Source organism: Macadamia integrifolia, unplaced genomic scaffold (assembly GCF_013358625.1).
Source record: "Macadamia integrifolia cultivar HAES 741 unplaced genomic scaffold, SCU_Mint_v3 scaffold_18A, whole genome shotgun sequence".
In the NCBI taxonomy this organism is placed as follows: Eukaryota; Viridiplantae; Streptophyta; class Magnoliopsida; order Proteales; family Proteaceae; genus Macadamia; species Macadamia integrifolia.
The window spans coordinates 513,917-538,363 of NW_024870636.1; the positions used below are offsets into that span (position 1 = coordinate 513,917).

Below are 24,447 nucleotides of genomic sequence, written 5' to 3' on the forward strand. Positions count from 1 at the left end.
CCAGTGACTGGGTTAACACCGGTTAACCCAAACCTGCCAGGATCATCTGATACAGTATTCCACCACAACATACACACAACTAAGAAAGTGCTCATCAGTTTAGCGGAAGACTTGGTTTACCTGTGGATATTCCCATAATACTTGATACCCAAATTGTAATACAATAGTTACGTACATGTGGGCCCGAAGGTATGATATTTACACAAAAAGAATACAATTTACATATCCAGTACTCGAAAGGAATCATAAAAAATTAGATAGTACAGCTCAGCTCGGTATCAATGTAGAGCTCAGCTCGGTATCAAAGGTAGAGCTCAGCTCGGCATCAAGGTAGAGCTCAGCTCGGTATCAGAACTACGGTCCCGTAACACAGCCCTCGCACGAGCAATCCGTGCCATACTCTAACTCCTCAGGGACCCACCAATCCTCTTCAGGGAACTCAACTATGGGACCCGACCCATGCTCTTCATATGGATGATCTGCAAAATCATCTAAAAGAGGTGCACATGTGGGATGAGCTCACTAGCTCAGTAAGTGGAAAGAAGGACCACACAGCAGTCCACACAACAAATCACAACCATATGCACTATATGCTATGCAGTACATTTTTAATCACATCTACCTAAGCAACATTACTAAGTCTTTGGTTTAGTGCTACTACAACCACAGTGCGCGTATACTCCGGGTACGAGTCACGAAATCCATCCCGTGATACGCCCATAGGGCTGTCGGAGAAGGCCCACCGTGAGTACTCAGAAAAGTAAAACATGCCGACCACTGGCTCTCAACATAAAATAAATGACAGAAATTAAAGGTGCTGACTCCAGTGATTTAAAAGCAGTACGATTGGCCCTCTTGAATATACCACCGGGGTTGCCGACTGTCCTAATGACCAGCCGGGCGTATGTCTAACCGCCACAGTGACCCAACAACCGCGACCACTGCTTCCCCCCCCAAATGGTAACCCAACACCTTAACCCCTGGTGGGAAAGGTCGTAGCACGGGAAGATGATAATCCTAAACCACATGCTCCTATATGACAATAGTACGATTGCAAGAAGTGAAGAAGCTCGGCATAAATAACAAGCACAAGGTTGAGAAGGATCCAGGTATCCCTAATGACTGGGAACAAGAGCTCAAAGCCTTGGAAGCTCGCAGGGCCAAGGCACTAGAGGAATTGGAGCAGAAAAAGGCTGCTCCGAAGGAGATGGTATTGTTTCTTCTTCATTAGTTCTCACACTAAGTTAAAGTTCTCTTGATGAGACTTAATTGGGTTTGCTTTTTTTTTTTTTTTTAATTTTAAACTTGGGATATTCAGCGAACACTTCTCACATCAAGGAATTATCTCTATTGTGTGCGTGTTGGACTGCGGGCATTTTTGAATTGTTTAGGAGCCATTTTTATGAACCTAAACAAACAGTTACCTATGTTTTTTTTAATTCTTTCCTGCTTTCTTGCATCTGAACTGGGCATTGTTGGGTTGAGATAAGGCTGAGTTTGTTGAACTCGGCGGAGTCAATTTTATGAACTTAAGGAAACAGTTACCTGTGTTTTTAATTCTTTCCTGCTTTCTTGCATCTCAGCTGGGCATTGATGAATTTGTTAACGAGCCAATGTTATGAACCTAAGGAAACAGTTACCCTTTTTTTTCTTTTAAATTGTTTCTTGCTTTCTTGCATCTGAACTGGACTTATTTGTGCCTCACCATCTCATCAACCTTTCTATCTCTAAAGCAATTGAAAATGATGTTGTATGTGACATGCTTAGGCATAGAAATTTTGTTTTCATTTCATCCATTTATTTCCTATCTAAACCTGTCTTACTTTATCTTCAAAAGGATATATGTAGGTACAGAATATTTCATTCTGGTTTAGCTGGGTGGACGTTTATAATCATTTTCTTCTGATAAATTTGCTAGTTTTTTTTTTAGTAGGGGCTTTGTTAATCTTCATTTGGAAGAAAATTGGTCTACAGAGTAAATGTGGAAAGTAATTTTGTTTGCCCACACATTTTCAGACCAGTCTATACTAGCAAACATTTATTCAGACTCTTTCTAGTCACATGTATTCAGAGGTTGTTAAATTTAGTGCAGAAATTGAATGTGAACTTATTTTTATTTTTTAATTTTTTTGATAGTTAGGCCCCAAGGAGAGTTGAACTCATGACCTCTTAATTTTGAGGTGTTAGTATTTGCCAACTGAGCAACCCCCTTGGGGTTAGAACTTAGTAGTTTAATTATGATGAATGAAGTATAGCTGATCTCTGCACGATGTGCTTCTTTTTCTTGGCTTTATTTTCTACCATTCCCCGCTTGGATCTTAAACTTTTTGTCTTTCTAACTATTATTTGAATATTTTTTCTTTGCTTCCTCTTCTAAGATTCCTTCTCAAGTCACAAAACTTTTAGTTTTTGACTTGCCTATGTGTAATATTTTACTGTATGAGTGCATATACTAATGTACGAGGTCTGTACATAGCTTTGGCATTGTACTATAACGAGCTATTGGATGAGATGTGTTCTGTAATTATGAACTTGGTTGTTGTTTCTCTATTCTGCTCATTTATGTGTTTTGTCATATATGGTCATGCTTGAATGGGACTTCCCATATTTTTTCAGGCCCAGAAAAGAAAGCTGGGATTATTGGAGGATGATGGAGCTTCTGAAAAAGTGCAAAATTTTGGAGATGGAATTGATGGTGTTGTTTCGCCGAAAATTGCTAAAATCCAGGGTGAGTCAATGTGCACGGAAGATTTTTTTTCCAAATGTTGAATAGATTGACTTTAATTCCCCCCTTTTCTTCCATCATTTTTTATTTTCCTCAACTTCCTGTAGATAACTCGGATAGGGCTTTCTACAAGGAGTTGGCCAAAGTCATAGAAGCATCTGATGTCATTTTGGAAGTTCTTGATGCTCGGGATCCCCTTGGTACTAGATGTTTTGATATGGAAAAGATGGTGTTAAAGTCCGGCCCCAATAAGCATCTTGTTTTGCTTCTGAATAAGATTGGTAATGGCTCATCCAGTATGTCTTTCTATTTTCCAAAGACAATGTTTTTTTCTTTTTTTGGGGGGGTGGGGTTCTTCAAGAACAATTTCGAAGATCTGAATAAGATTTTGAGACTAATTGACTTGTTTATGCTTTGGAGGCAAAATTCTTATTTTGATATTTGGTTAGCCCCTTATTTAACTTATTTAACTAGAGGACTTATGTCCCTCAAGGAATATAGAGATTGGAAACTGCATGACTTGGTATTACAACTTAATATTTAAATATGCTTAATTTCTCTTGTGTTTGCTTCTTTTCTCTAATTTCAATTGGTACTTGTTTTCTAGATCTTGTACCTCGAGACGTTATTGAGAAGTGGCTTAACTATTTGAGGGAGGAATTTCCTGCAGTTGCATTCAAGTGCAGCACCCAAGAACAGAGGTCAAACTTAGGTTGGAAATCTACTTCAAAGGCTGCAAAACCAAGCAATCGCTTGGAAACTAGTGATTGTCTGGGTGCTGACACTCTCATAAAATTGTTGAAGAACTACTCAAGAAGCCATGAGGTAGTTTTGTAGTTCATTTACTTGTGATACGTGGTTATGAAGAACTAGTTTATTTTTCTCATTTTACATTTGTGACTTCTTGCGTCTTGTTTTGGGTTGGCAATTTTTGACATGACCCACTGATTTGGCCAATGTTCTGGGTTTTGACCTTGGCCAAAACCAAAATATCTTGGGTTTCGACCAAAACTTGGGAGTTTTCTTGGCCAATCGACACCTAGGTTTTGAGGCCCAAAATTTTTTTTTTTTGACTCTTATTTTTGTGCTCCCTATTTTTACCATTTTACAACTATTACATAAATTATTTTCACAAAAAAACCACCCAAAATGGTATTTGTAGTTTAGACCCAAGTTTTCTAGTGTATGCTGAATGCTGCTCTCTTACACTAGCCCTATTAGAGAAAAACCATTACCTTCAACCTCCAAACACACAAATTCAAACTATAAAAGAGTTGAATGAGTAGAAGAATGCAGAAAAGTGGGAAGAAATCAAGTGTTTATTAACCCAAGGAGTAGTGTCGAAACTAGTTTCGACCCTTGGTTTTGTTTTGGACAATGTCGAAACTGAGGTCAAGACCTTAACTTTTGAATAGAACTTAAAACCATGGGTTTGACACAAGCATGATATACATTGGCATTGTGTTGACAGAAGCTTGTCTTAGAGGGTCTATATGACGTGCACGTTGCCTGTAGTGCACACCCTCTCACATTCTTTGACACTTCTCTCTTCCCTGACCATGCTGGTCCCCTCTATACAAACCATAATGCACTCCTCCGATATGCCTTTTGGCTTGGATGTGAGATACCGCCGAGGTGATATATTAGTTAGGCAGCTAGTCCGACTAGTTTATTAAGCCAGGTATGTTTAAGACATTTGAGCCTAACAAGTTCTCCTTGGTCTTCTTTTATTCAAAAAGTAGAAAGGAGGGTCTTGATGAAAATATAATTGTAGATAATCAATTTTGGCAATAGACACTTCTAACAAGTTATCAATTAAACAGATTTCATATAACATTTATTTCTAGCCATCATAGATTTTAGATAGGATGAAATAGTAAAAAACAACAGGTATACTAAGATAAGATCAAACTTACATATGGAAAAGGAGAGACAACGACTCACTGATGGTAGAAATTTGACAAGTTCCAACTGACACTCGTAAGAGAGAAGCCTCATGCTGGCCTTATTGCATCTTGCCAGGTGTTGAGCATCCATATCTAGTGTTACATTTAGCTAGGTTGATGTTTTAGCATGCGTCACACAACACTATAAGTGCATTGTAATAATAGCCACATGTGGGCTATATAATAATTCACCTAACATCTAAAATATTCAATATGGAAAACAGTGGCACAACCACATGGAATGCCATCAATCTTGCTAGAAGAAAAACTTTTGTTGGACCTGCTCCTTCTTTTTATCAAGAGCAACATCTTTCTTTTGTAAAAATATACAATAATCGAGAGCATCTTATCTAAAAGAATCTAATTAAGCATTATGGCTCGTCTGTTATCGCCTTATATGAAATTGCATCTGTTTCAAGAGTTTTTGAAGTATGAGAGCCTCTAAAAGCTATAAAAGGAGAATTTGATCTCAACATCTCTAGATGGATGTTTTATAATGTTGTGCGGAATTGTTCATTGCAAGAAGCGTGAATGTGCAACAGAGGTTAATTCCCATTTATTAGGGAAGATTGACATCCTTCCAGGGAATAATTCTTGGACCATAACATTTGATTTGGCTGAATTAGGCTGGAAGAGCATAGTTTTGTCCTTTAGTGTCAATTACTTTCCCATTTGGTGCTAAAGTGGTTATCAACTTATAATAGAGTCTATATATGGCAGCCATGTTTGTGATCCTGGTTTTAGTTCAAACCCTTTGGTAAGAATATTTAGGCTTACTCCATCCATGATACTAGGATCTGATAAAGATAAAGGGAAGTTTGGATAGCACTGAAAATATACTGGTCCTTAGTTAGGCTCGTCTCGAATAATCCAAATTGAGGAGAGAATTAGTTACTCTTATTTTGGTTAATGGTTCGATAAATTTGATTTAAGACAACATGCAGATAGTTGGATCATGCAACTGATCAATGACCTTGAGGAGAGAGCTTCTTCAGATGTAAGGGTACAAGCATTGAAGCCATTCATATTTAAAAGGGATTGTTAACGATTGCAGTTACATCGAGTCACTTCAGGCCGCGACCCGTTTTCAGAATAGCGGCTTGAGCTCTATCAAGCTTTGACTCGTGGTCGGAATCTGAATCGGATCTTGAGGCAGCTAAAAAGAATTCTCTGCAGATTTTGTTTAAGAGAGTCGTGCCCGAGAGTATTTCACTTATTTTGATAGCATTATCGCTTTTGAATTGAAATGTTCCTTTGCAATATGTCTTTGATTCAGGGACCTTTGAAATGCTCCAATTTTCAGTATGTTTCTCTGTATTTTTTAAGATTATTTATTCAGAGTTGTGGACAAAGTTTTGCCTCAACTGAGAATCTAGTGATAATCTCTTACAGGCTGATCTGAATATGTTTGCCAGGGGCAAATTAAATTGGTATCTGTCAACACGAATACAGTCCACACAAAAGCCCTTTGCCTTTTTAAATGGCTATGACAGGTGGATAGTGCGACTTGGATGATACTCAACTACTTTGCACCCTACTTGGCTCTGATACCAATTAGACCTAGGTGATGTATCAGTTAGGCAGCTAGTCCGGCTAGTTTATTATGCTAGGTCTATCTAAGGCATCTGAGCCTGACAAGTTCTCTTTATTTTTCTTTTAGTTCAAAAGAGTAGAAAGGATGGTCATGATGAAAATATAATTGTAGAAAATCTATTCTGGCAGTAGACACTTCTATCAAATTATCAATTAAAGAGATTTCATGTAAATATTTATTTCTAGCAATCATAGTAAAATGGTAACAACAGATATATTAATATAAGATCAAACTTATATATATATATATATATAATAAACACTTTTAAGGTTGGAAAATGAGAGAAACAACGACATGCTGATGGTACCTTAGAAAAGGAGAGAAACAATGATACACAGATGGTGGAAACTTGACAAGTTCCAATTGACACTTGTATCTCTCAAATATTTCTTTTATAATACACACCCAGATGATACAAAATGAGTTGAAATCTAAGTCACACACACTTAGTAAGAACTGAAAGACATAGAATAAAACTTGGTACTTGAAACTTCGTAGGTGGCCCCTTTTATAGCTTTTAGAGGCTCTCTCGAACTTAAAAAATAATTCAAACAGGTGCAATATCAGATAAGGCATCCGACAAACGAACCATCATGCTTTGCTGAATTTTTGATAAGATTCCTTTAGATAAGATGCTCTCGATTGTTGTATTGCTTGTGACAGAAGGAAGATGTTGCTCTTGACAGAAATAAAGAGCGGACACAACAATGATTTTCTTCTAGAAATATTTGATAACATTCCATGTGGTTGGACCACTATTTTCCATATGGAATCTTTCAGATGTTAGGTGAATTATTAATTTATTGTACTTCCCACCCGTGGCTGTCACTATAATGCGCTTATAATGTTGCATGACGTATACTAAGATGACAATCTGGCTAAATGTAGCACTAGGTGTGGTTGCTCGACACCTGGCAAAACGAGATAAAGAGCGTGAGGCTTCCTTTATTCCATCCATGAACATTGACATGGTTGCGTGTATCTTACTGGCTTGGTTTTTGTCCTAAACTCTATTCAACAGTTTATGAGTTGCTGTCATCTTATTGAAATTTTGTAATTTATTTTACCAACATCCTGGAAGAGGTTATATGATACTAATCTAACATGATCATACATAACTCATTGACACATAACTAACATAACCTATTGACATAGTTGTTGTGGTGCATTGAGCCATACACAATATGTTTATCAATAGGTTCCGATGTAGTTAAATCACCAAAATGGGCCTTTATTAATGGTAGAGGCTAGGCAAATGGGATTTGTTAATTCACTATCTTATTTCCTTATCTTAACTGTTTTAAGTGTTTTAGTTATGTTGGATTAGGATTCTTTAAGTTTAATCATATTTTGAGTCAGTTTCCTTCATTATTTTAGTTTCCTAGTCAGTTTATGTAACCTTATTAGTTAAGACTTTGTTTAGACCTTTCCTTTTTAGATTTTTTTTTTGAGTCTATTTTTGAGTCTTTAAATAAGTTTGTAAAGGGGATCCATCCTTGTACACGAATTTGAGCAATGAGATTTTGGTTTGCACCTTTTCTTTATTCTGTGAGACTCAGTTAAGGATGGAGGGTTATTTGATATTGAGATTTCTGGATTATACGCTAATGTTGTTACTTTTTAAACACTGTTATTAGACGCACTTACGTCTCAGCAGCAGGAGCCACTAGAAAACCTGGCAGCTGCCCTGTTTTGGGCTTAGTTTTGCCGAGATCGATTGTGGTGATCAAGAGAGATCTGGCCAGTAGATCATCCCCATCTTTTGGTGTATTGAAGGCCTTTGACCAGGGTCTGGTGTGGATCAGGTCTACTAATCTGGAGACAAGAAAAAATCTTACAAATCTGTCCCTTCATGAACCTTGGTCAAATTCTGACCTTCATCAGAAGAGGTTGGCTTTGACCATACTGCTGACTTAACTTCTGCTTTGGGGTGTTACTTGTGATAATGTTACTGGGTTGTATAATTTTGAATCTAGGTTTATCTTAGCTATCTCCCCCACCAATGTGTGTAATTACAGGCTGGCCAACTGCACTCTGTGGGACGATTTCCATTATGAGGATTTAAATTGATTGTATATATTGTGAGAAAAGTATTCTGTCATATGTATTTTTTTGCTGTCACCCTGCAGGATCTGTTATTGTTGCATTTAGTAATCCATCAAGATATAAGTTATTTTTCATTTACTAATCCATCAAGATATATGTATTTTGTACCACTATTAAGCTTTGGCATTTTTGTATTACCTTTGTATCTGTAGATCAAGAAGTCAATTATAGTGGTGTTATTGGGCTTCCTAATGTTGTAAGAGTAGTCTGATTAACAGCATGAAGAGGTGCCATGTCGTCAATGTTGGTGCTACTCCAGGATTAAGAAGATCAATGCAAGAAATTCACTTAGATAAGAATGTGAAGCTAGTGGACTGTCCTGGAGTTGTAATGCTCAAGTCTGGGGAAAGTGATGCATCCATAGCTCTTCGTAATTGCAAAAGAATCGAGAAACTAGATGATCCCATTGGTCCAGGTAATAGAACGCTTTCCCCATCTAAGTTGGCATAACGTGGTTCCTGCATTTTTTTTTTCTTTTTACAAGTCATGATATTTTCATAACTAGAAATAGAATAAACAATAATGCACTGGAATGGTTCAAGTAATCCCTAACTTGTTACGGTTACTTATATGTTCACCTTCCCCACCCTTTTTCTCGCTTTCACTTTTTTGAGGTGGCATGGCCATATTCAATGGAGGCCTATGGATGATTCAGTAAAGAGGAGTGATCTGATTGAAGGATGTACAGGAGCCAGGGGCAGACCTAAAATGACCTTAGGAGAAATGGTGAGGAAAGACGTGCATAGATAGGCCTTGTATCAAGTATGATGTCGAACAAAGAGATGATTGGAGGGCAAGGATTAATGTATCTGAGCCCATTGTTCTGAAGTACCAATGTGGAACCATTTCCAGCATTGGCTCTTTTTCTACCTTTTGGGCTCATGATTTTCATTTTGACTATTGGATAGTCTAAAAAAAGGGCGTATCCAGTGCACACCACTACGGAGTCTAGGGAGGGTCATAATGTACGCAGCCATACCCCCACTTCAAAGAGAGGCAGTTTCTTGACTCGAACCCGCGTCCACTAGGTCACTAGGTCACAATGGAGCAACCTTACAGTTTCTCCAAGGTCCTGCCCTCTATATGAACATTGGATAGTCTGTGATCTCTAGATTCAATTTCAACTATAATTAGTTACAGGACTCCTGCAATTAATGGTTATACTTGTATTGAAATATGGAACGATGTGATGTAGTGGAAATCTAGTTGGGTGGCCACTTTGGGCCTACGAGGGTGGATCTATGAGTTGCGTATTTGAGCTGCACTACCTACTGATTCTTATGCTATAGAATTAGTTTGTTAGAACTGATTATTCATTTGGAAACATAAGAGTACATGGTATTTAGCTGACACCATTCAATCAGAATTGGAGGGAAGCCATTACAGGATGTGTGGCTGTATTATGCACTTTCAAATCCAGAGCATCTGGGTCCCCCCCCCCCCCCCCCCCGCGCATCCCCACCCGCCTAAAAAAAAATCCTTTTAACTTTGCTTGTCTATGGATGTTGCAGTGAAAGAGATTCTCAGGCTATGCCCTGCTAAAACATTGATAACACTGTATAAGGTTCCAACCTTTGATTCAGTTGATGACTTCCTACTAAAGGTGGCTACTGTGAGGGGCAAACTAAAAAAGGGTGGTATTATGGATGTTGAAGCCACAGCTAGAATAATTCTGCACGACTGGAATGAGGGTATGTATGCCAGATAGAATTGGATTTTAATATGATTTACTTATGGTCTTAAAAAGTGGATAGGTAAAGAGAAACTTCGTGGCTGATGACACTCTCTTTTTGATGTGCCTTAGGTAAAATTCCATATTACACAATGCCTCCATCAAGGAAGCGAGATGAGCACTTGGAGGAGGCAACCGTTGTCTCAGAGCTTGGGAAAGAGTTCAATGTTGAAGAAGTTTATAAGGGTGAACCTTCATTCATTGGGGAGCCTAATGTCTATTGAGGATTTGCGTCACATTGAAGTTCCTCCAAGCTGCCCTCTAACTTTTGATGAGAAGATGTTGGAGGTCTGTGCCTTCACAATTCATTTTTCGTTTTAGAGGCCTATGCATCAATCTATGATGTTCCCAACATGTCAATTGTATCGTTTTCTTTTTCCATCAGCTGCATTTTAGATTTCCATTCCCTTTTTTTTTTTTTTTTTTTTTGGACTTTGTTCATTTCTTACTCTCTCTATAAGTTGTTCACCAGCAACAGTTGGTCCAGCTTCAAGAACTAAAGCTTTTTGGCACTGGATTCAAACCCTTTTTTTTTATTTTGTGAAAATTTTCATTTTGAATTGCATTCATTATGAGGTTTAATAATTAAACTGTGCTCTTTCCCCCATATTGATATACAACCTGAAGTATTAGTTCTAGAAAATGAACCACTAAAGGAAAAGAATGAAGATAATGAAGACCAGCCAATGGGATCTAATGAGCAGGACTCAGGCAAGACAGTGGCTAAGACTGTCAATAGTAGGCAGATCGAGCAGCTATGTATGGCAAAAGGCATCCTTAATACAAAACTACGAAGTGCAAAGAAGAAGAAAAGGAAGAAAGCTAAATCATCTGGTACTGATGATATGGACACTGACTATGATTTTAAGGTGTATTATGCCCAACGTCAACAACAAGGTTTCCAAAAACGTGTTTTCGTCCACCCCTACATTCAAGGAACATAATCCCTATTCCGGAGGACAGGACTCTATCCACTACACATCATCATAGACGTCACACAGTTGGCCTTTCCGAGTTAAGAGGCCTGGAATATTCCCAGAATCACAGAGCCACTCCCCTTGAGGACTCCACGCCTAAACAAGACTCTTTACGCTTGTCTCCCACTTGCCCTCCATCAGCAGCCTATAAATACCAAGGTAATCCTCCATCAGAGGGGATCGATTACTCACTTCTCTTACTAGAAAAGCTCTCTTGAGCATCTATTATGGAAAGATCTGACTTAGGCATTGGAGAGTCCCCCGTCGGGTCAGCCCAGCTCTCCCCTGTCATCTATTCTGTGCAGATCAGCCAAAGCACCAGGAACTGCAGGGAAGATCGTCCAGTCAATTTTTTCCACATCAGATTGGCACCGTTTGTGGGAATTGTTACAAAAAGTCACCTTGGACCAATGTAATTAAGGAGTGAGAAGGTCGTTTCTTCAACGACAATACGAGCAAGATCCACTCACGAAGTACCACTTGGACGTCCCCATTCACCTCCAATGGCAGAGCAGGAAAATGTCCCAGCAAATACCCCTCCACAAGGACCCCAGCAAACCCGATCGATGGGCAAGTTACCCAGGGAGAGGGGGATCAGCATGAGCAGAACCCTCAGTTATCCCGCCATGTCCCATCATCCCAGGTAACTCACCCGAACATGGAAGAGCAGATGTAGAGCTTGCAGTTGTAGGTATTAGCTACAAATGCACTGGTGTGGGATTTCATACGTCAGTTCAGCTCGGCACTTCCATTGCCGCGCACTAGGCTCAGCCGCCTAGGCCTGTTCCGAGTAGACACCTTAACGACGAATCTCCTGACAACAGTGTCACCCCTCAACCAAAAGCAACAAGGGGGTCAGCTAGAACTTCACGCACTGTCCATTCGATACCACCCTGCTCTCTTACTGGGGCACAGGCAAGGTCCTGTCCCTACGTAGAACGGGAGAGCCCGTCGTTCTGCGCATCACCGGATCCCAGAGATACATGATACTCATAGATCCTCACCCTGAGTAGGAAGACGACAACTGTCGCCTCAAAGACTCAGTAGAGGCATGCGTTCACATAGAGAAGAACGCGAAAACTACCAGAGGCCAGCTCGGTAAGATCGACACCACCCGGGTCTAGGCTCACCCATCAGGCCGACTAGGGTCGCACCACGACAAGGTCAGGATTGGCCTGGTGGTTACCAAGGCCGAGGAAGAAGCCCCAGAAGGGGAAAAGGGGCGCGTCGATCTCCATATCGCTGAGCCAAGGAGAGAAGAGGTGACCTGGAGAGCTGCATCCAGTGACTCACTGAGCGAATAGAGGGAATGCAGAGGCAGGGGCACCTGGCCGACATAACTGTAACTCCGGTCCATAATTCACTATCCGACAAACTTATAGATGCCGAGCTGCCCTCAAATTTTGTGATACCTACCTTCAATGGATATGACGGCACCATAGATCCCTATGTTCATCTGCTGTACTACAGCTCGACCATGGTGGTTCATGGTAGGTCAGACACCGTTCTCTGCCGAGGTTTCATAGCCTCATTAAAAGGAGCTGCGCTGGTGTGGATGTTAAACTTACGACCACGATCCATCTGCAGTAATGAATATCTGACAAGAGTGTTCCTCACACGTTTCCAAGCAAGTATGAAGCAGAAGCAAACTAAGCAAAACATGACGAACATGAGGCAGGGAGCAAGGGAGACTGTAAGGGAGTTCCTTGCCCGATTCACCAAGGCGACACTGGAGGTAAAAAACCTACCGGAAGGAGTGGCGTATAGCACGTTGTGCAATGGGGTAATACACCCTAATCTGGTTTAGTCTCTGACCCTCGACTTATCAAAAATGATGCCCGAACTGTTGAGACGATGCAATCAATACGCCAACATGGAGAAAGTTATGGCAGCCCGAGGAATAGCTGACTGGGGTGATCAGGAGGAGAAGGAGAAGAAAAGGACTCTGAGACCTAGGGATGACTCTCGTGAGCCGAAGAAAAATAGAACAGATCAGCCTCTTGACACAGCTGAACCTGAGTGATATGAACTTTATCGTTCTCGAACAAACCTGCTCTTAGAGAACTAAAATCACAAGTACTTTCGCTGGCCTAGGCCAATAGCAGGTAAACCAGAGAAGAGGAACCTCAGCCGGTATTACCGATACCACTGAGACCATGGACACGACACTGAAGACTATAAGTCTCTGAAAAGGGAAATTGATGACCTCATCAAGGTCGGATACCTCAACCAGTATTTAAAGCAGAAATATGGTGGGAACTGGCCCGAGCTGAGGAGAGATGATGCCCAGCCGAGCCGAGGTACGGCCAAGCTATCCAAGGACCCAACCATAGACAGAGCTGACACATACGACAACCAGCTCGTGGCTCTGGCCATCCTAACAATCATGGGTAGACCTATGGCAGAATCAGTCAGAAAATCCAAAGCACATGCGCGGTTCGTATGCATCACGGAACAACCTATCAAAGCCCTCAAAATGGATCCACCCATTACTTTCTCTAACAGAGATCTAGAAGAGTTGAACTGGCCTCACAATGACGCTGTCGTGATTGAATTAGTGGTGGCCAACCACCCCTTCCACAAGGTCCTAGTGGACACGGGAGCCTCCGTTGACCTCATGTCATACGAAGCCTTCATAAAACTGGGGCTTGGCACAGGGGCCTTAAAACCAGCCCCAAGACCCTTGTACAGATTCTCAAGCATGCCAACTGAACTAGAGGGAGTTGTTGACCTGCCTGTAACCATCGGACAAGGAGCTTAGATAGCCACAACCATGGTCTCTTTTATGGTCACCAAGATCGCCTCACCCTACAATGCAATCCTTGGCCGACCTGGTCTCAATGGTCTTGGGGCGATTGTGTCCACTAGGCATATAAAGGTCAAATTCCCAACCAACAATGGAGCCGAGGAATGCAAGTCTAGCCAGAAGGAATCCTGATAATGCTATGCCAACTTCATAAAATCCGTCAAAAAAAATCATGCTCGGGCCTAGCATGTATGGTAAAAGTTGTTGACTGTCGAGATGAAAGCCTCCTGACCCGAGCTGAGCTAGTGGAACAGCTGCTTACCATCCCAATCACTGAAGTCGAGCCATCCAAAACAGTTCAGCTCAGAGCGCTATGGAGCTCCCAACGCCGCGAAAAAATTTTAAACTTCCTCGGTGAGAACTCTGATATTTTCACGTGGAAAGCTTCTGATATGCCAGGCATCTCCAAGACCGTAGTCGAGCACAGTCTAGACGTTAACCCTAGCTTCAAGCCTGTCCAGAAGAAGCGCAGGAACTTCACAACTAAGAGGAACACCATCATCAACGAGGAGGTTGACAAACTCCTAGCTGCGAGGTTTGTGAGGGAAGTAAGGTACCCGACCTGGTTAGCCAATGTGGTCATAGTTCTGAAGTCCAATGGGAAGTGGAGGATATGCATAGACTACACTGACCTGAACAAGGCTTGTCCCAAAGATTGCTACCCTTTGCCTCGGATTGACTCCCTCATAGACTCGACTGCAGGCCACGAGATGCAGACCTTTATGGATGCATATTCCCGCTACAACCAGATAAAGATGAAGGTGGAAGATGAGGAGAAAACTGCTTTCCTCACCACTCAGAGTAACTACTGCTACACTGCAATGCCTTTTAGCCTAAAGAATGCTAGATCCACTTGTCAGAGGATGGTGAATACGATGTTCCAAAGCCAGATCAGAAGAAATATGGAAGTTTACATTGATGATATGCTGGTTAAGAGCGCGAAAGGCACTGATCATGTACTAGATCTGAAAGAGGCTTTCGATGTCCTACGGCAGAACCAGATGAGACTAAATCCAACCAAATGTGCATTTGGAGTAACCTCTGGGAAATTTTTGGGCTTTATAGTGTCACAAAGGGAGATAGAGGCAAACCCCTCAAAAATTAAGGCCATTCATGAGATGCGTCCACCAAGAAACATTTGTAAAGTGCAGAAACTGACAGGGTGCCTGGCCGCACTTGACAGGTTCTTGTCCCGAGCTGGGGATAGGTGCCTTCAGTCCTTCAAGCTACTAAAAGGAGGAAAAGGCCAACAACAATTTCGTTAGACAGAGGAATATGAAGTAGCTTTCGATGAAATCAAGGCTTGCCTAACCTGGCCTCCTCTGCTGAGCCAGCCAGAGCCTGGAGAGGAGCTACAGCATTACCTCGCTACCTCCGCAGTAGCCGTTAGTGCAGTCCTTGTAAGAGAAGAGGCAAAGACCCAGAGGCCCATCTACTATGTGAGTCATGTGATCCTGGAAGCAGAGACAAGGTATCGGAAGATTGAGAAGCTTGCATTGGCGCTGGTCATGACAGCCAGGAAGTTGAGGCCCTACTTCCAAGGACACACCATTGCTATCCTAACTGATCAACTACTGAGAAAGTCACTTCACAACCCTAGCGTAGCGGGACGTATGGTAAGTTGGGCTGCCGAGTTAAGTGAGCACAACATTGAATTCTGACCAAGAAGCCCAATCAAGGGCTAGGCATTGGCTGACTTCTTGGTAGAATGTACACAAACCAAAGAAGTGGTAGAACCTAAGGCCGAGCTGAATAGAAAGTATGAACTCTTTGTTGATGGATCTAGCACCACAGTGAGGAGCGGTGCAGGCAGGACTTGTGCTAAAAAGCCCTAAGGAATTCACAATACATTACACCCTTAGATTTGCATTCCCCACAACAAATAACAAAGTAGAGAATGAAGCCCTGATTACGGGAATCAAACTGGCAAAGGCGGTAATGACAGATGACTTTGTCGCACATAGTGACTCCTAACTAATCGTGAACCAAGTCAATGGCCAATACATCACCTGGTGACCAGCTTTAGCACGTTCACGATGGTACAGATCCCGTGGCAGGAAAATTTAATGGCAAATGCCCTCTCCAAACTAGCTACAGCCGAACTCGTTGATTGTGCAAGCTCGGTATATTTTAAAGTGCTAGACCAACCTACCTTTGAGCAAGAATTACTGTGCAACAATACGTAAAGAGCCGAGCCGAGCTAGATGGATCCCATCGTGGACTTTTTACGTGACGGACATCTCCTAGGAGATCAAACAGAAGCAAGGGCTGTCAAAAAGAGAGCAGCCATATAAACCCTCCAGGGTGGAATACTTTATGAAAGGGCAATATCCTGGCCCCTGCTGAAGTGCCTGCCCCCGAACTGAGCTGAAGAGACGCTTCACGAAGTCCACGAAGGAATTTGTGGGGGACACATCGAGGGTAGGGCACTGGTCTACAAGATGTTACGCTAAGGATTCTATTGGCCAAACATGTAAAGAGATGCAATGAAGTTCGTCCGGCAGTACTTTAAGTGTCAGGTACATGCCCCAATACCACACGTCCCTGCTATAGAACTTAGTTCAGTGATCTGTCCGATCCCGTTTATAATGTGGGAATGGTTATTCTAGAACAGTTTAAAAAAGGAAAAGGGGGAGTTTAATTCTTGATTGTCGCATTGTCGCTATTGCTTAGCAACCTTGCACTCCAGCTCGCCACCCCTCTCCTCATGGTCTTTCGCCCTCTGCTCCTCAGATCGGGCCTTTCTCTTGTCATTCTCTAACTGGCCCGTGGCCATATAAAGATCCCCCCGCAAGCGCTTTACCTTATTATCCAACTTCTCCGCGTGATCTCTTATTGGCCTACATGTTGGCACAATGATCATACAAATAGACAGGACTCTCTTACTCAAAATTAATAGTTGCTTACCATGTAAAGGTAGTAGTGATTATCTGTCACATCTCCAGTGCCTCTGCCCTCGATTTTACCTTAACAATGAAATTAAAAACTCTTTATTTAATATGAGGAAACTCTCTTTCTGTAAAATAATATCCCAATTAGGATATATATATATAGATGACAGGGGAGAGCCGGGTAATTCCTATAGTTCCTGGTGCTTTGGCCGACCTGCACAGAATAGATGACAAGGGAGAGCCGGGTTAACCCGACGGGGGACTCTCCGATGCCTAAGTCAGATATTTCCACAATAGATGCTCAAGAGAGTTTTTCCAGTAAGAGAAGTGAGTAATCGATCCCCTCTGATGGAGGCTTACCTTAGTATTTATAGGCTGTTGATGGAGGGCAAGTGGGAGACGATGGTGAAGAGCCCTGTTTAGGTGTGGAGTCCTCAAGGGGAGTGGCTCTGTGATTCTGAGAATATTCCCCTCCTAACTTGGAAAGACCAACCGTGTGATGTCTATGATGACGTGTAGTGGATAGAGTCATATTCTCTGGAATAGGGATTACGTTCCTTGAATGTAGGGGTGGACGAAAACACATTTCTAGAAACCTTGTTGTTGACATCGGGCTGAGGTGGCAACATAGCCTGATGGAGGCTAAGGTGGCAGTAGGCTGTTGGTGGTCGAGGTGGTAGCACGGCCCGATGGAGGTCGAGGTGGCAGCACAGCCCGATGGAGGCCGAGGTGATAAGCACGGCCTGATGGAGGTCGAGGTGGAAGCATACCCTATTGGAGGCTGAGGTGGAAGCACGAACTGATGGTGGCTGAGGTGGTAGCACAGCCCGATGGAGGCCGAGGTGTAGCATAGCCCAATGGAGGCCGAGGTGGTAGCACGGCCTGATGGAGGCCGAGGTAATAGCATGGCCTGATGGAGGCCGAGGTGATAGGCAGTAGCACAACCTCATGGTTGCTGAGGTGTTACCACGGCTTGTTGGAGGCTAAGGTAATAGCACGGCCTGATTGAGGCCGAGGTGGAAGCGCGGAATGATGGAAGCTGAGGTGGTAGCACGGCCTGATGGTGGTCGAGGTAATAGCACGGCCTAATGGTGGCCAAGGTGATAACACGACCTGATGGAGGCTGAGGTGATAGGCAGTAGCATGGCCTGATGGAGGCCGAGGTGGTAGCACGGCCTAATGGAGGTCGAGAAGGAAGCACGGCTTGATGGAGGTTGAGGTGGTAGGTCAGTTTTGTTCGGGTTTACATACACACTTCAGCCGTGCTAACGAAGGGCACATATTTTGCCTCATCACTAGCCCCCTGCTCTAGTAGTTCGAATCGACCTGCTAGAGCATTTAATTCAATGCGAAATGCACTGCTTCACTTTCTCAGCCAAGGCTGCTCAATAGTTCGAGGACATGGCTGTCACTTGTTCGAAGGCAAAGGAGGCAAAGCGCCTTCATAGGGAGCCGCACAAGATCACAGGCCAATTGGAGGTCGATTCAAGGAAATGGCCCAATCTAAAGAGGTACGTGCCAATGATGTCGGGTTGATAACTAGAGAGCTAGAAAAGGAGGTTGCCAAGCAGCTCAATACCAATGGCAACTTAAAGGAGAATGATGCTCTCCATGATGAGTTGTCCGAGACTCAGGGCGCTCGTAAGGAGGAGCTCACAGCTAGGGTTGGCAAATTGGAAATGCAACATTGGGCTGAGCTGGAGACCAACGAGGTTCCTGAACCCTTAGGCCTATCAGAAGTGGTTGGATAACATTAACATTGCTTCATTTCAGGTCTGATCGGACGATGCATCTGGTTCATCCTGAGTAAGATGCTAGGCTACAATCTGACGGACTATGAGCAGCGAGTTCTCGTCCATGCTACTTTGGTGCAGCTCTGCGGCTCAATCGATGTTGGTGAAGAGGTGATCTGACTCGAAGGATTTTCTGGTGCTGAGCTAGGCCTATGGATCAGCCCCCCGAGATTAGCCTTAAATGTATATATCTATATTTATGTAGATGTCTCCTTCGGTAGTGATGTACTTTGAAAGCTTTTTCCCCATTTTTAGTGGATGGAAAATTTATTTTGATGTCTTCATCTCTCAGTATTCTTGTGCTTCTTTCTTTATTTTCTTATGCTTCGGACGCGGATCGAAATGAGTAACTTTTTAGAAGAATAAGGGTAAGTACAGATGTTTGAGTGTGGCCTTGAGGTGCTAAGCTCTGGACTAGCCATAGGGGTGCCGAGCTGGGGCTCAATCTTTTGATATGCCTTGCGTTAAGGTCTTTTGTGGTGTTGAGTCAGGGTTGGGGCTTGCATGCTTTATAACGTAAGGTCTTGAGGTGTCGAGCCGTGCTCGGACTTGAATGCCTTAGTGCTTAAGGGCTTGATGTGCCGAGTCGGGGCTCTGGCTTTAATGCCTTTGTGTGTAAGGGCTTGAGGTGCCGAGTCGGGGCTCGGGCTTGCATGCCTTAGTTCGTAAGGGCTATGAGGTGCGGAGTAGGTGCTCGGGCATGCATGCCTTAGTACGTAAGGGCTTGAGGTGCCGAGTCGGGGCTCAGGCCTGCATGCTTTAGTTCGTAAGGGCTTTGAGGTGCCGAGTCGGGGCTCGGGCTTGCATGCCTTAGTTTGTAAGGGCTTTGAGTTGCCAAACTAGGGTCTGGTTTTGTGGTGCCGAGCTTGATCTCGGTCTTAGTGGCTACCGAGCTGAAGTACGGTCTTTGTGCCTTACTAGTTAAGGTCTTTGAGTCGCCAAACTAGGGTCTGGTCTTGTGGTGCCGAGCTATAGCTCGGTCTTAGATGCTACCGTGCTGGGGCCCGGTCTTCGTGCCTTACTAGTTAAGGTCTTTGAGTCGCCAAACTAGGGTCTGGTCTTGTGGTGCCAAGCTTAAGCTCGGTCTTAGTTGCTGTCGAGCTGGGGCCTGGTCTTTGTGCCTTATTGGTTAAGGTCTTTGAGTCGCCAAACTATGGTCTAGTCTTATGGTGCTGAGCTAGAGCTCGGTCTTAGATGCTGCCGAGCTGGGGCCCGGTCCTCGTGCCTTACTGGTTAAGGTCTTTTGAGTCGCCAAACTAGGGTCTGGTCTTATGGTGCCGAGCTGGAGCTCAGTCTTTGTGCCTTAGTGGTTAAGGTCTTTGATGCCGACGGGCTGTACTCAGTCTTAGAAGAGTCAGATATTTGAGAGAAGCTTCATAGTATATCAATGTGTGGTATGCACTTGGGACAAATACCTTGCTTCGAAATAGAATATAATCCACTCCATGATAAAAATTGAATAACTGAGATATGGAAGCTAAGGTGCTGAAAGTATAAAATCTACAAGACTAACACCCAATCGATGGGATTTCAATGCAATCTACTGATAAAACTGTCTACTAGTAAGAATTTTTGAGATTTTCAACATTCCATGCCCTTGGTATAGCTGTAGCCCCCTGAGTCTACAAGTGGTATGTACCGGGGTGCACCACTTTAGAGACTATGTAAGGGCCTTCCCAATTCGCGTTGAGCTTGCCTTCACTTCTTAGGTCCGCCGCTGCTGCTTTCCTGAGGACCAAGTCCCCAACTACAAATCCCCGTGGCTTGAACCTTCGGTTGTGATACTGTTGGACTTTCTGCTTGTAGGTTTCATTTCGAACAAGTGCTTCTTACTGAACTTCGTCTATGAAGTCGATGTTTGCTTGGAGCCCGACTTCGTTCTGTGAGGCTTCGAACACTGCTGATCGGAACGAGGCTTGGGTTACCGCCAAAGGGGTTAATGCTTCAGTCTCGTATGCCAACCAAAACGATGTCTCTCCTGTGGGGGCCCGAGCTAAAGTGCGATATGCCCAAAGTACACTGAGTAGCTAATCTGCCCAGTTCTTTTTCTCCTAGTCCAGCCTCTTCTTTATTCCATCTAGAAGTATGTCTAGAAGTATGTGGTTGGCTTTTTCTGCCTGACCGTTCGATTGCGGGTGTGCTATAGCAGTGTTTCGAAAATCAATATTAAAGTTACTGTAGACGAGCCTAAATTTTCGATTGTCAAATTGTAGACCATTATCCGTGACCAACACCTTTAGGACACCATAGCGGAATATGACGCCATCCCTAACAAACTTCTCTACTGCCTGCTCAGTGATTCTGGCCAGGGGACTTGCTTCCACCCATTTAGTGAAGTAATCAATAGCGACAATCAAGAATTAAACGCCCACTTTTCCTTTCTTGAACTGTCCTAGAATATCCATTTCCTACATTACGAACGGGATCGGGTAGATCACTGAACTAAGTTCTGTAGCCGGGATGTGTGGTACTGAGGCGTGTACCTGACACTTAAAGCACTACCATATGAACTTCGTTGCATCTCTTTGCATGTTTGGCCAGTAGAATCCCTGGCATAGCACTTTGTAGGCCAGTGCCCTAGCCCTGATGTGTCCCCTACAAATTCCTTCGTGGACTTCGCGAGGCATCTCTTCAGCTCGGCTCAGGGGCAGGCACTTCAGCAGGGGCCAGGATATATCGAGCTTGTACAGTCAGCGAGTTCGGCAGTAGCTAGTTTGGAGAGGGCATCTGCTATTGCATTTTCCTACCGCGGGATCTGTACCATCGCGAACGTGCTAAAGCTAGTCACCAGGCACCGTACTTCTTTCAAATATTTGGCCATTCTTTCTTCTTTGGCCTCGTATTGGCCATTGATTTGGTTCATGATTAGTTGGGAGTCACTATGTGCGACCAAGTTGTCTGTCATTACTGCCTTTGCCAGTTTGATTCCCACAATCAGGGCTTCATACTCTGCTTCGTTATTTGTTACGGGGAATGCAAATATGAGGGCGTAATGTATCATGAATTCCTCAGGGCTTTTAGCACAAGTCCTGCGCCGCTCCTCGCTGTGGTGCTGAATCCATTAACAAAGAGCTCCCACTTTCTGTTCAGCTCGGCCTCAGGTTCTGCCGCTTCTTCGGTATGTGTACATTCTAAAAAAGAAGTTAGCCAGCGCCTGGCCCTTGATTGCGCTTCTTGGTTGGAATTCAATATTGTGCTCACTTAACTCGATAGCCTAACTTACCATACATCCCATTACACTGGGGCTGTGAAGTGACTTTCTTAGCGATTGATCAGTTAGTACAACAATGGCGTGTGCTTGGAAGTAGGGCCTCAACTTCCTGGCTATCATGACCAGCGCCAGTGCAAGCTTCTCAATCTTCTGTTATCTTGTCTCTGCTTCCAAGAGTGCATGACTCACATAGTAGATGGGCCTCTGGGTCTTTGCCTCTTCTCTTATGAGGACTGCAATAATGGCTACCGCAGAGGTAGCGAGGTAAAGTTGTAGCTCCTCTCTGGGCTCTAGCCGGCTCAGCAGAGGGGGTCGGGTTAGGTAGGCCTTGATTTCATCGAAAGCTGCTTCACATTCCTCTGTCCAGCGAAATTGTTGTTGGCCTTTTCCTCATTTTAGTAGCTTAAAGAATGAAAGGCACCTATCCCCAGCTCGGGACAAGAACCTGTTAAGTGCGCCTAGACACCCTGTCAGTTTCTGCACTTCGTGAATGTTTCTTGGTGAACGCATCTCATGAATGGCCTCAATTTTTGAGGGGTTTGCCTCTATCCCCCTTTGCAACACTAGAAAACCCAAGAATTTCCTAGAGGTTACTCCAAATGCACACTTGGTTGGATTTAGTCTCATCTGATTCTTCCGTAGGACATCGAAAGCCTCCTTCAGATCTAGCACATGAGTAGTGCCTTTCGCACTCTTGACTAGCATATCCCACAATGAAAAGAAAAAAAAAAAGAAACAAGACAAAAAGGAGAAGCACAACATCAGTACTGAAGAGGCTGGGGGGCTGGATTAGGAAGGAACTAGTTGCATCACTTGGTAGCTGTAGGTTCGGCTTGGGTCACCTCCTCACCGACCTCAGCCTGACCAACGAGCTGTATAGAGGGAGCTGGGGCAGGAGCGCGCTGCTCATACTCAGAGAAATCGTAATCAAGCATCTTGCCAAGGACGAACTGGATGGCGTTTCTAAGCCAGACTGAAATGAGGCGACATTGACGTCAACTAGCCATTTCTGACCAACTTCAGAGTTCAGCCACCACTCAGTAGCAGCCTCATCGTTCGAAGCCAGCTTGGATTGATGCTTCTTCTCCAGCTCAAAAATCCGAACTGAGTGTTCAACTTCTCTCTTTTTACTGGCCTCCTGAGCTTCGACCAGCTCACTTTGGAGTGTGTCTTTCTCTTTGACAAGGCCACTGTTGATCCTAAGCTGCTTAGCAACCTCGCGCTCCAACTCACCAGCCCTCTCCTCATGGTCTTTCACCCTCTTCTCCTCAGATCGGGCCTTTCTCTTTTCATTCTCTAACTGGCCCTTGGCCATATGAAGATCCCCCCACAGGCGCTTTACTTCATCATCCAACTTCTCCGTATGATCTCTTATTGGCTGGCATGTTGGCACAATGATCATACAAACAGAAAGGATTCTCTTACTCAAAATTAATAGTTGCTTACCATGTAAAGGTAGTAGTGATTATCTGTCACATCTCCAGTGCCTTCGCCCTCGATTTGACCTTAACAATGAAATTAAAAACTCTTTATTTAATATGAGGAAACTCCCTTTCCGTAAAATAATATCCCAATTAGGATATATATATATATATATATAAAGAAGAAACAGAAAATAAAGGTTACCAGGTATATGTGTGAACACATCCCAATTGTTGAGGCTTTTGTTACCAACTAAGTAGGCACCCTCAATCTGAGAAATGGGTAAGGTAAATAAATTTCTTGTCAACATTTTTCTTGTTTGGTAGAAGAGAATTCAATCTTTTTGGGCTCAGTCTTATATTATCCTTCCCAAGTTTTATATAAACATATATTTTTTCAATCATTAAAAAAAAAAATTTATATTCTCAAACTTGTCTCTAAAAATGACGTTTATCCACAAGTGCTTTGGAAAATTATTAATTTCTTATTTCTCAACCATTATTCTATCTCAATTGTCCCTAATGATTTGAGGCTGGAATTCACATTGTATTTAACTAATTAAATCAAAATGTCAAATCAGAATAAGATAAGAAAAGAAAGAAAGAAAGAAGGGTTGGAAAGATTTTCCTATTTGTTTCTCAATTGATGATATAAGTTGGGATGCTAAAGAAAAACCCCGGTTCAAGTTTAGCTGAGGATTAATCTGTTGTTGGGGTGTTCCTATTCTGCTGATTTTCATGCCGAAGGTGGATAGATAGGCTGCTATTTTTGGCTGTAGACTACATTAGCCATTTATATTCTTTTATTTATTTTTTAATAATATTTCATTGTTGATCTTAAGCAAAAAAAAAAAAAATAGGAGAGATGCATATATAGAGAATCAAGTACAGTAAAAAAGAACAAAGAGAAAGAGGAGAGAAGAAAACTAAGTTGGGTTTTGCATTCTCTTCTTGAATTTAGGTGATCTGAATTTCTTTCCTACATCTACCATTCACGAAATGTAGATATTCTTATTTAATTACCTGATAAGAAGAGGTTGCAGCTCCAAAAAGAAAAGATGGTGGGAATTGGCTGCGATCCAGTGCACAAATAATGGAAGAGATTAGTTGAAGAAACCAAACAAATCTCAAGGAAGCCCTCTTCATCTTCCTATATAAACTTAAATAATATAAAAAGGATTTAAGGGCCACACTCAAAGTGTATACACAGCCAGTCTTTATGTAGATGAAGAAGCCCCAGGATAT

The 24,447-nt window shown here is 42.9% G+C and overlaps 1 protein-coding gene and 1 pseudogene across 1 annotated transcript; one reads left to right on the forward strand and one right to left on the reverse strand.

Moving 5' to 3' along the window:
- The first annotated feature begins 1,017 nt into the window (after nucleotides 1–1,017).
- Nucleotides 1,018–11,207, forward strand: LOC122071127 (annotated as a pseudogene).
- Nucleotides 11,208–20,048: 8,841 nt separating this feature from the next.
- On the reverse strand, nucleotides 20,049–24,441 carry LOC122071126. Its single transcript, XM_042635410.1, has 4 exons — nucleotides 24,226–24,441; nucleotides 23,408–23,474; nucleotides 23,228–23,286; nucleotides 20,049–23,159 (listed from the first exon to the last, which is right to left on the reverse strand). The coding sequence occupies exons 1-4, from the start codon at nucleotides 24,346–24,348 to the stop codon at nucleotides 22,620–22,622; spliced, it is 789 nt and encodes a 262-aa protein (XP_042491344.1). The 5' UTR covers nucleotides 24,349–24,441; the 3' UTR covers nucleotides 20,049–22,619.
- Nucleotides 24,442–24,447: the final 6 nt, after the last annotated feature.